At 39.0% G+C, this 12910-nt stretch overlaps 1 protein-coding gene across 1 annotated transcript in view; it reads right to left on the bottom strand.

Annotated features, from left to right (window-relative positions):
- Positions 1-12910, bottom strand: part of LOC126973975 (prion-like-(Q/N-rich) domain-bearing protein 25) — a 41798-nt gene that overhangs the window by 25984 nt on the left and 2904 nt on the right. Inside the window, exons 3-8 of the mRNA XM_050821324.1 lie at positions 12597-12800; positions 9702-9706; positions 6783-6930; positions 3690-3860; positions 1619-1765; positions 648-767 (exon numbers count right to left, since the gene is read on the bottom strand). Of these exons, the coding sequence (XP_050677281.1) occupies positions 648-767; positions 1619-1765; positions 3690-3860; positions 6783-6930; positions 9702-9706; positions 12597-12800 (795 nt within the window). The remainder of the gene's footprint in view (positions 1-647; positions 768-1618; positions 1766-3689; positions 3861-6782; positions 6931-9701; positions 9707-12596; positions 12801-12910) is intronic.

Here is a 12910-nt window from a genome sequence, read left to right on the forward strand (position 1 = left end):
ATACAGCTTCCCAAGGAGTAGATCTCAAAATCATGTCAAATGTCCATGTCGCACCTACTCCCATAACAATTGGGAACTGTACTCTCGAAATTGTCGAGGATTACGTCTACCTCGAACAAACAATCCAGTTAGGCAGGTCCAATTTCGCACGAAGGTTTTCAACCAGTTTGCGTTGCCAGTAATGACTTACGGTACGTGGTCGCTAACTATGGGCCTTATGAGAAAGCTCAAAGGGCAATATGTGTCCCTGTGAGATCGAATCAGAAATGAGGAGGTCCGTAGGAGAACCATGGTTACCGACATAGTCCAAATGATTGCGAAACTGAAGTGGCAGTGGGCAGGGCACATAGTTCAACGGACAGATGGCCGTTGGGGCAGTAAAGTCCTCGAATGGCGACCACGTACCGGAAGACGCAGTGTTGGTAGGCCTCCCACAAGATGAACCGACGATCTGGTCAAGATCGCCGGGATACGTTGGATTAGGGCAGCGCGGGACCGATGGTCGTGGAGATCTTTGGGGGAGGCCTTTGTCCAGCAGTAGACGTCTTCTGGCTAATGATGATGATGATGAACTAACTCTTCCATAAAAAGTGAATAAATACGCATTGCTTGCAGCTTAAATTAAGATACAATCTCTTTCTTATTACCTGGTGCGCAGGTGTCCCCTATTTGCTGGTAACCTTCAGAACAGCTGCAAGTTCCATTGGTGCACACAGCGTTGTCTGTTCCTGTGCACTCTTGACTCAACTGACACGATTCCCCAAGCTCTGTTATGAAAAATTTATACATAGATTTACCTATATCCAATAAAAGAAAAAGTATTTATGTCATACGAGTAGTTCAATTGATTTAGCCCTGTGCTTCCCCGGGCCATAAAAAAATAGGGAGGGCCAGGGTCCTAGGGTGTCGTAAAAGGCCACTAAGGACATTTACCAGTGGGAGGCTTCTTTGCACAGGATAACGGCTAGATGATGGGTACCACAAACGGCGCCTTTTTCTGCCGTGAAGCAGTAATGTGTAAGCTGTACAATGTTTCGTTCTGAAGGGCGCCGTAGAGATGAGACTTAACAACTTATGTCCCAAGGTGACGAGCGCAAATTTAGTGCCGTTCAGAATTTTTGGACTTTACTAGAATCCTGAGCAGCACTGCATTGTAATGGACAGTGCCTATCAATTACTATCAGCTGAACGTCCTGCTCGTCTCGTCCCGTATTTTCATAACAAAAATACATGAGTCAATCTCCCCTTCAACTTGAAGCATACGATGGACAATTTCAATAATAAATGGTTTATTATCGAAATGTAAAGTAATTAAAGCCATCAATGTAGCACAATTCCTCATCAGATTATTCAAAATCTGGCTAAGGCTAAACGAGGATGAACTCGCCACTTTTTATTTTTTTCTCATAAACTTTCTTTTCCTACGTACACAGGAGTGCTATCCCTTCGAGGTCCAATTTGATACTGTCTCAGTATGATGTCGTGACTGTGGTGTCTGTATGGTATCTAGCTTGGTATCTTACGATCACCATGGCCGCGCGACTGGTTGCGCCACCGTGGTCTCCCGGTGAAATATAGCCCTAAATTGTAGTCAGATTTTTAAATACATCATACTCACTCAAACCTGAAGTGAGGCACAGACCCTCATACTCTGTAAGGTGCGGCGGACACCGGCAGTATCCAACGCCCTGGTCATCTTCCACGCACTGAATCTCAATCTCTCCCGCCAGGCAGTCGCTATCCATGGTGCATGTCTCACCAACACCTGAATATAATCATATTTATCACAACAAATGTTCCAAAGAGCTGTTTTACCTGATTCCTGTCGCCAAATTCCACCTTCGCACGACACGCCATAAATTAAGATATCATCCCCACCATCTGGATGTGTAACGGTCCTTCACAGTATAGTTTTTATGGAGCTTTCTTCCACGTGCTTCAAAGCTGTGGAAAGAGCTTCCTTTTGCGGTGTTTCCGGGACGATACGAAATGGGTGCCTTCAAAAAAAAGCGCGTACACCTTCCTTAAAGGCCGGCGTCACTCCTGTGATTCCGCTGGTGTTGCAAGAGAATGTGGGCGGCGGTGATCACTTAACACATAGGTGACCCTACCGTACGCTCGTTTGTCCTCCTTTTCCATACAAAAAAAGAACTGTTTGATCTTTTATACTTTCCGCTGAATTCCACCTTCGCACCAACTTATTCATCATCTGTGGGATTTTTCCTGATCGTTCCAGAATAGTGTGATTTTCAAGGAACTTTTTGCCACGTATATACCCTAACGCAGTATACTTAAGCCGGTACGACGTGGGTACTGGATACCTTCAAAATAAGCGCGTATACCTTCATAAAGGCTGAAACTCTCCTGTAATTCTACAAGCATCATAAGGGAGAGCGGGCGGTGGTGATCACTTAACACCAGGTGACCCATAACTCCTCTTCCATAAACAAAAGACACCTCTAGGGATTATTGTTGTTTTGAAACATATCTGTTCAGATATTCCCCTCTACTACCCTCGACTAAAGGCGTTCTCAATATTCAGTCTATCTCTTACTTGAGATAAAAATCGTAAGTATCGTTGACTTTTCTGTCCCAATAAACTTATCGACGGTAACTCAAGGTGAATTATGTCTGACGCAATTGTAGTACCGCTCAGAACTTTTGGGTTTTTCAAGAATCCTGAGCGGCACTGCACTGTACTGGGTGGGGCGTATCAATTACCATCAGCTTAAAAAATAAACGTATCGACGATAACTCATCTTATCCGTACACGCTGTCTGTCAATAGGACGACGTATAGCTTACCAGCGATAGAAGTTTGCATGGAAATTGCAATACACGCGTCCCAATATAAGGCGACAAGAAAGGCTTATCGGGTATATTGGGACAGCTTCGGATTATTGACAGCTAATTACTGACAGTAGAAGGTAGTTATTTATCTCTATCTGTAGATAGTATATTGGGAACGGCCGTAAGACTACTACGCAGTCTACTAGAGAAACTACTATTCAACGGTAAAGAAAATTAAAAAAAAAATTATACTTATGTAAATTGTTATCTTCTTTGAGATAACTAAAACGTATCCCTACTTTAAACTAGTTAGACTTGGATTAGGTTCATCATAGAATTAGATCACATTTATATTAATGTAACTCGATATAAAAATAAATATAAAAATATAAAAGAGTGGCAATGAGTTTCTTGCTACTTCTTCTCATTAGCTCAACCCTTTACGAAGTAACGGTAGATTCAATAAGAAAAATATTTAATTTTTTTTTGACATTCATAAGTGTCATTTCCGTGACCTACGTGAATAAACTGATTTTGATTTGATTTGATAAAAGAATATACAAATGTGTATACAATATGTTAATTATCGATAAAAATTATGGATTGATCCCAACCCTTATATTTGGTTTACTGTATTGGCAGCTCTGCTAATACGTCATTAGGTGATTATGTTGGTATCAAGATATAGACGCGTTTCATCCAAGTGGCATTTCTCGCCATTTTCTATGGCACTCACGTCTCATGAACGTAGTGGTTCAATTCTCTTTGTAAACATGTTCTTCTACTAGTAGACTAAATTCGCCCATTTTTTTTAGTAAAACTTCAGCATGAAATTTTTGAATAAATTTATAAACATTACACACTTTTTATGTTCAAAACAAAATAAAGTCATGCGGGTACCTGCAAAAAGCCTGCAGAGATTTCTTTCAGCATCCCAGACCGAATCCTCAGGGATACACTCGCAGTTCCTCATTTGCCAAGGGTCTTGAGGCTGGCCACACCTTGCAGCGACCCCGAAGGTGTGGCAAGCCTCATCTATCACACAGGAATCCACCGCAAGGCTGCGGGAAACTGGAATCGGAAAAGATCATTGATATATCATTGTGTGCCATTTCTCAAAACTGCGGTTTAAAAGGAATTTTTTCCGCATGCAACAAAACTGTGGAATAATGACAAGTCAAAAAGACAAAGAACAATGGCGAAATTTTACCTGACTATAGGAATAACCGTCTAAGGTTAGGATAGTTACTAAAAAAACTTCGTAGATAAATTGACTTGTTAGATAAAATTGTATTGCAAAAGGAACCGGGGAAATAAATAAAATATTTATTTCATTTTCACATTATATGCTGTCACGACTATAAATGACTATAAATAATACTATATGAAATCACATCCATTTTAGGTTAGATCAAGGAAAGCTATCTGTCAATATGACTGACAGCGATGATCGAGTGATCAATGAGTTTCTAATTTCTATACCTGTCACATATGATGCTAATAATACCTATCAATTATAGTTACCGCTGTTGTGTTGTTTTGTGCTTTCTTTATTTTAATAAGTAGTTTCTATTTTACATGGCTTGGTTTTGCACTTGAATAATATCTTTGTCTCGTTTTAAACTCTGAACCTCGTTTTGAACTACTTCTGCTCTCCATTACCGGACTACGATATGCCCCACGATTTGGTATAACGTACGCTGTTTATATAACAATAAACAAAATAAAATATTTTGCATGTTTAATTTACTGCTACTTACCTACTTCTACAAAATAAGATCTTGGATTGAGAAAAAGACATTAGAAAACTAGGTACTTATTTTACCAGTTTTTTAAGATTATAAAAATGGAAGTACTTAGTTTAAAAGTCGACCCGAGCCTTAAATTCGGGCGTAGGTTAGGCACACTTTAGAAGTACCTACGACTATGGATTGCGCATTTGACTTCCCTCTTATAAAATTACTTATAAAGCTATGGACAACCAACTCTGGTTTGTTGTAAATAAACTGTTATTACCATTGCATTAAGTAACAAGTTTCCATTTTATCATAATATAATACTCAGAGTTGTTGACCGTAGACAGTAGTACCGTAGACGTTAGTAATTAGGTAGGTATTTATTAACTATTTGCCTATGGTTACTAGTTCCTATCCTTAAAGATTTTTGGAATTGGTGTTATTCAGTGTTATTGTTGTTGAAACATGTTAGTTGGAATATAATAGATAAGTATAATATAGTTAGAACGGTAAAGTTATAAAAATAAAAACCTAACCTAAAAACTCAAACAAAATAATCATTTATTTCTCCATTATCCCGGTTCCAAATTAAAAATGAATAATGTCAGTAGATGCAGAAAATTATAGAGAATTAATTAGTACACGACAGTTCTTGAGACGCTTCCATTCAATTTCAAATATTTTGTAGTATGAAACATCGCCATTGTTCTTTGTGCGTGTGTCGTGTCGTATATCGATTAGAGATCACGCCTCTACCTGCCGCAGCTTTTTCCGGTAGACATCGCGTCGATATAGCGTGCAAAGAGAAGTGGAAGAGAACGCCAAATTTGCCTATAAAAAGTTTGATGTACTAAGGGCAAGACTTCTTCTGTAATACGGCTCCACATGGAGTACTGTCCAGGCAATGCAATATGTATCCCACATTGGTTTTCTAGCAAGGTAGGCACACGGACTAGTAAAAAATAAGGACTCCTTGTCACCTTATATAACAGTGTAGCACCAAAACAAGCCGATTAACGTGTAAAAACATAGCCCCACGAACACACACTACTACAGGCCGACTGTCTACTAACTACTATCGCCATCGTCTGTGACAGATCAGTTTGCGTGGCAATAAAATATTTTAAAAATGCCGTCGTGCGTTGTGAAAAAGTGTAAAAACAATAACATAAAAGTATTTGTGGATATATGACGATGAACATAAAGGTGCTTCACTTGCTAATAATAATAATATGTCATTTATTTCAGGCATTTTAAAGCCATTACAGTAAACTCACCTCCTATTAAAACTTTTTGTTAGAAATCTTACCATTTTTGTTGATATTCTACATACATACATAAACTCACGCCTTATTCCCGTCGGGGTAGGCAGAGACAATAGAATGCCATTTGCTTCTATCCTTACAAACCTCACGCGCTTCCTCTACATTCATTACTCTTTTCATACATGCTCGCCGGTTGCGGGTGCTTCGAACCTCTCCTTTTCTCAAAACGTCCCCAATTTGATCGACGAATGTGCTACGAGGTTTCCCGCGACCGACTTGCCCACACACACTTATGAATAGGCAATTCGCGCTTCTATTGCCACAGTCTGACCGTTTATGCATGCAGCGCTCCATTCACACAATTTCCCGCAGTCACTCTCCTTTCAATATCACCTTTATATCTTCCGTCTCTTATAAACATGCTACCCAAATATACGATTGTTGATATTCTATCGAGGATAAATCCTGCCATTTTGAACAACTTATTAGTTAGGTAAACGTGAGATATGAATCGCATTTTGTATTTTTTTTCTATCTGCTTTCATTTTTAGAAATACATATCTTTTCAAAGTTTGTTCCTTATCAGCAACAGAATCCATTGGTTGATGTATTTTTTTTTTGCAAAATCATTCGGGTCGATTTCCGTCAAATGTTCAAGAAATTATAAAAAAAACTGAATATGCAGTTGTCGCTTTCTTATAAATCGAGAGCATGACTTCTTTTACGACTTTTCACTAAGTCTCGTAGTTTCCGACTTGGCCATCACCGCCCCTCTCAAAAAACCAACCTGTATATATATATATATATATATATATATATATATAAAAAAACCAAACTTCTATTGTAATTAACGAGTACTTACATTAAACCTTTTCAACAATTTATTCGGTATTATCATTTTAAATAAGTACTCCAGTGTACGAGTGACGACCGTGTCAGGACGCGACCGTGATAGGACACGTACCAAACGGTATTTGATCACATCAAGTTACCTTTAATACAATCCCTCATGTTGATATCGTAGAAGAAGTTAGGTCTGCAGGCACAAATACCGTCGATAACAACAGAGAGCAGTCCGTCACACTGCTCAGGAGTCGAAGGTGAGCCCAACTCTGAAATACAACAATTAAAAACCTTAGCCTTCGATCAAATCTTAATATATATATAAATTACGTGACACGTTGTTTGTCCGCGATGGACTCCTAAACTAATGAACGGATTTTAACGGAATTACTTCATAGAGTGCAGTTTGGTTCAACTTGAGAGATAGGATAGTTTTTATTTCGAATTCGGGACCCATAATTATTTTTATTTTCAATATTTGTTTTGTATGGACATATTTTCTATGAGAGAATTTAGTGACGCACGTTTTGACAGTTCGCTGTGAAACAATTTCATTATAACAACAGGGAGAATTTATTACGAAATAATTCTTGATGTTTTGAAATATTATAGGCAAATTCCTATAAAACTCTCGACTGGGACAGTTGGACCACTGCCTGATCTGGAGCACCGATTGTACGCCTTACAGGGTTCCGCTTTTTAGGTTGATGCCGCGTATGTAAAATTCCTCCATGGCACCGTGTTTAATTTGCTTTTCACCTTGGACACTAACAAATCGATGGCATTGCCGGGAATGAGTCCGATAGTAATGGAATGGGATGCCGGGACATGTGCTGCCGTCTTTTGCCTCACCTACACATCATGAGTAGTCTCGAAATTATGGATGACGGCTTTAGTGCACCCAATCCCTAAGAAAGGCAAATCTGCCATGCTCTGGGATTCCCGAGACAGAGTAATATTGTCCGATACTACTCACCAGCATAACACATTTGATTGTACATGTAGTATCCCGTCCTGCAGACACAGACTCCAGAGCTACACTCCTGAAGCTCTGCGCAGTCCTCGCTGGAGGCACAGGATGTGTTATGAACAGCATCCACATCCCGATCCGATAAGCCTGAACGTTGCTCTGGCGTGGCGAGTTTTACTGTCAAATAATAAAAATATAAATAACTAACGTCTTTTAACCACCCCATTTCTTCTTGTGTGTGTCGTAAGAATAACAAGAGCATCTTTCCGAGAAACATCATCAGCTAATGCGATCGCCAACCCGCCTGCCAAGCAATGTGACTAAGGCAAAACCCCAGAACTCAATGACTCACACTAAAAGGCCATGGCTTTCAGTCCCAGGTGGATCCGCTCGTGATGGCCGCGGTAGCAGCCATATAAGTGACAGGGTAGGGGGTGCTAAGAAACCCCTTACTTGATCTGGTCGATCGCCGGGATAGGTTGGACGAGGGCAGCGCATGACCGATCGTCTTGGGGGAGGCGTTTGTCCAGCAGTGGACATCTTCCGGTTGATATGATGATGATGAAGTCAGTATATTGTCTATTGTCTATATATATAAAAATGAATTGCTGTTCGTTAGTCTCGCTAAAACTCGAGAACGGCTGGACCGATTTGGCTTATTTTGGTCTTGAATTATTTGTGGAAGTCCAGAGAAGGTTTAAAAGTTGAATAAAAGGGAAAATGCTGCTATATTAAATAAAAACAACAAATATGTTTTTCCTTTGATGTGTCCATACATTATTTCTATGAGAGAATTTATTGACGCACGGTTTGACAGTTCTGCTGTAAAACAATTTCATTACGACAGCAGGGTGCATATTTTACGAAGTAATTTTTGATGTTATGATATTATATTATTGACAAATTCATATAAAAACATTATTTTATTTATTATAATATACAGAACAACGTTGTCTTGCACCCATACTACAGGCTATGCCTAGTTTGGGGCAATATAGGCTTTTACTGCCGTGAAGCAGTAATCGGTAAGCGTTATTGTGTTTCGGTCTGAAGGGCGCCGTAGCTAGTGAAATTACTGGGCAAATGAGACTTAACATCTTATTGCAATGTCGCTCTGAATTTTTGGTTTTTTGTAATGGGCAGTCAATTCCCATCAGCTAAACGTCCTGCTCGTCTTGTCCCGTATTGACATAGTAAGATTATATTTATAGCATGACACTGTTCAAGAACCATGGAAGTACTTGCTTACAAGTTAGTGTTTGTCCTTCACCGATGCAAGTGAAGCTGCCCTGGTCACAGACACCTCCAGGAAACTGACAGTCTTCGTTCACCACACAGCCACCTCCAACACCTGATGGATGAAAACAAAAAAAAATAATCGCCACATAAAAAACCACAATCTGAGAGTTGAACAAGACATATCAAGATTTATGAACGTGACGTCACTCGAACGGTTGGCGCAGTAGAAGAGCGCTCAAACAGAACGCGAAAGGTCGTTGTGAAATTAATCCCAGAAGTGAGGGTTATCACTTTAAAAAAATAATACATTGTTAAATTTGAAAGAGCGACATCTCAAGTCAATTTCCAAATATTGGGGTTGAACAGGTTATTAGCTGTAAAGTAGAGGATCTATATATACAGGTGTAGATGAAGCTACGACCTGAGAGTGACGTCACTCGAACGGTTGGCTGAGTGGAAGAGCGCTCGCACGGAACATGGGAGGTTGCGGGTTCGAGTAACGAATAATAAATAATGTATTCATCATAATACAGTGCTCCCAAATTAATAATGCGCATAACAGATCTTCGCTAATGGGCTATTCTATTCCCGGAAACACCCGAATCATTCAATCATAGACATAGACATAGACATAGACATATTTTATTTCACATCATCATCACACAATTTAATTAACAAAGTTTTATTATACACCTTAAAGTAAAACATAACAATATCGCTTAAAGTTAAATAATATTTGTGAACATAATTATATATTTTACAATAGAATCGATAATGATGCGAAAATGGACACCGCTCAGCGTATGCTGTAGCAAATGCTACAGCGCTGGTTTTCAGCGTAGCCCATTACGAGACAAACTCGCGCTGTGGTTTAGAAACGTTTTAAAATTTTTAATTACTTACAGCATAACACATACTTACTTAAAACTGAAAACCTACCCAAATACCTTATACGTAGAAAAACCAACATTAAAGAATAAAGAAAGACAAAAATTACCAATATAAAAGATACAAAATATGCAAAACTTGATAAAAAAATATAGTACACAACAAAAAATACAAACGCTGCGATTACAATATAAAATTAAAATAAAATAAAATAAAGCCAGTTCAGAAAATATATATATTCAGTTTACCTAAGATAAGTGGGGACTATTTTGCCACCTATTTGTAAATCTTTTTGATAGTTTACTAAATAGTTTTTGTATTTTAATTTAAAACTATATATGGAGCAACTATTCCTAACTGGTGGTGGTATATTGTTCCAACACTTAGTGGCAGCGTAACGGAAACTACCACGAAAGGCAGAAGTGCGGTGAGGAGGAATAGTAATTGGAATACTTCCTGTTCTGATAGGATACCTTGTTTCTGATGCATGGCGCCATTTCAGTTTTTCGTACAGATATTCCGGGCGACCTTTGCGTATTACACCGAATAAAAGAGTGGCCAAATGAAGCTCCCTACGTAACGTCATCTTAAGTATACCGGCGTTGTTTAGGTGTGGAGTGATATGAGTTCGAGGCGGTAAGATAAAGCAGAATCGAGCACAGGCGTTTTGGACCCTTTGAACGATTCGTTCAGTACGCGCAAGCAACCGCGAACCATATACTGTATCACCGTAATTAAACAAAGATAGGATTATCGAGTCACATAGTGTAATGCGATGATCTATACTTAAGAAGTCTCGAATACGATATAATATTTTGAGCCGGAAAGCAGAATCGTAAGATCCCTAAACAATGCACTTGCATTTTGCACCTTGTGCGAAAGAAATAGGAGTCAAATCACAATACGAAAACAAATCGGGCGGTCGGCTGTGGTAGCCGGTCAGTCAATGGTCTTTAAGTATTGGTGCCGACTGCACGTGTTCAGTCTATGTGGAATTATATAGAGCTCCTATTACACACCCCTCTTGTCATTATTATTGTAATACTAGCTGACCCAGCAAACGTTGTATTGCCGATATTAAAATCGCGATACAAAAGTAACTGTTGATCGTAGATGGGTGAACATTGAAGTTGTATGTATTTTTTAATGCTGACTCATAATCAAACAATTTAAAAAAAATGTAAAAAAAAATTAAAAAAAAAATTCGTGTGGACCACCCTTAACATTTAGGGGTATGAAAAATAGATGTTGGCCGATTTTCAGACCTACTCAATATGCTCACAAAATTTCATGAGAATCGGTCAAGCCGTTTCGGAGGAGTAAGGGAACGAACATTGTGACACGAGAATTTTATATATAAGATAATACTACTAAATTATGCAAAGGTAATGCATTTTACCACTCTATATAGATATCGTCTCCCGACGGTCGGGAAATACGACCGTTGCCGAAAAGTGGCGAAGATCTGTATGCGCATTATTAATTTGGGAGCACTGTAATGTATTTGTTCTTCATGACTTTTAATTATGTACCAGTGGGAGGCTCCTTTGCACAGGAAGCCGGCTGAATATGGGTACCACAACGGTGCCTATTTCTGCCGTGAAGCAATAATGTTTAAATATTACTGTTTCAGTCTCAAGGGTATCGTAGCTAATGAAATTACTTTGCAAATGAAACTTAACGTGTCAAGGTGACGAGCGCAATTGTAGTGCCGCTCAGAAATTTTGCGTTTTTCAAGAATCCCGAGCGGCACGTATCAATTACCATCAGCTGAACGTCCTGCTCGTCTCGTCCCTTATTTTCACATAAAAAAAGATCCAGTGTCAAATGATTTATCGACAAACCTGAATCGTGACGTCACCTTATTGTCATTTTCCTATAATCATAATAAGCATGTAGGTCGAAATTCGCTTGAACATACCAAGGCAACTGTTATAATACAGTCCACCAATTTCCATACAATCGTTTTCGTGCAAATAAGAACCTAATAAAGTGAGTCATTAATCAATTTTGTCAATAGTACCTGATGCGAGAGTAAAGGCATTACGCTGGATTCCAAATTACAATGGGGCCCCCATATTGAAGGATTGGCGAACAGACTTAGTTCTGCAGCATACGCGGTTAAAGATTAACTGAAGATTAGACAATTAACTGACATAGATACGGCACGACTAGTATACTTTAGTTATTTCCATAGTATTATGTCCTATGGTATATATTTATGGGTTAGCTGCCGATATTAATACAATATTTGTGCTGCAGAAAAAGGCTATTCGCGCTATTTATAACCTAGGTCCTAAAGAATCATTTAAAGCAAAATTCAAAGAAATTAACACTTTGACTGTTGCTTCTCAATATATTCTTGATAATGTAATGTATGTTCATAGAAACATAAGTGAATTTGCTTGAAACTGTCATAACCATAATGTTAACACCAGGAACAGACTTAAGCTTATAATGCCTGCTACTCGGCTAAGTCGAGTTAGTTAGTCTTTTGTGGGGCGATGTATATGCCTTTACAACAAGATCGCAGAAAATGTTCAAAACAAAAGTATTAAGTTATTCAAAAGAAACGTTAAAAACGTTTGTGTGGCAAAAGTTACTATAACATAAATGACTTTCTTAATGATACCACAAATTGGGAATGGAGCGACCGCCCTCAAGCTATTAAATAATAAGTTTAGTTGCACAATGTTACTTTGTAAACACATTTTTTGATAAAAAAAAGCCCCCTGAGTTTGTTGCGCCCGTTTTTCTCAGGCCTTCATTTTGGAATGGGTGGTAGTTTATTTGACTTTCAATAAGTGATGTCACATCCTATTTTGAATAATAATATTTGAATTAGAAGGATGTGATGTAAACTCACCAGTAGAAAACCTTCTACATTCGCCCCGCTGCCTCTCCTGGTAGCCGGCAGCACATTTGCAGGTGCCATCACACGACAGGCTGTATGGGTCCCTGGGCAGGTCGAGGCACTCTTCATTGTGACTGCAGACTTCTCCGAAGCCGACTGTCCTCCAGCAGCGACCGAGGAAGTAGTGGAACCCTTCACGACACCCGCAGGTGCCCGCTGGGAGTTAATGAAAGAATGTTTTGTTGAAGTTGATTTTTAAAGTCAGTAAATAAAAATTTACACACGAGGACTCCACAGATTTACACACGAGGGCTCTCCAGATTGGC

Source organism: Leptidea sinapis, chromosome 2 (assembly GCF_905404315.1).
Source record: "Leptidea sinapis chromosome 2, ilLepSina1.1, whole genome shotgun sequence".
Classification (NCBI taxonomy): domain Eukaryota; kingdom Metazoa; phylum Arthropoda; class Insecta; order Lepidoptera; family Pieridae; genus Leptidea; species Leptidea sinapis.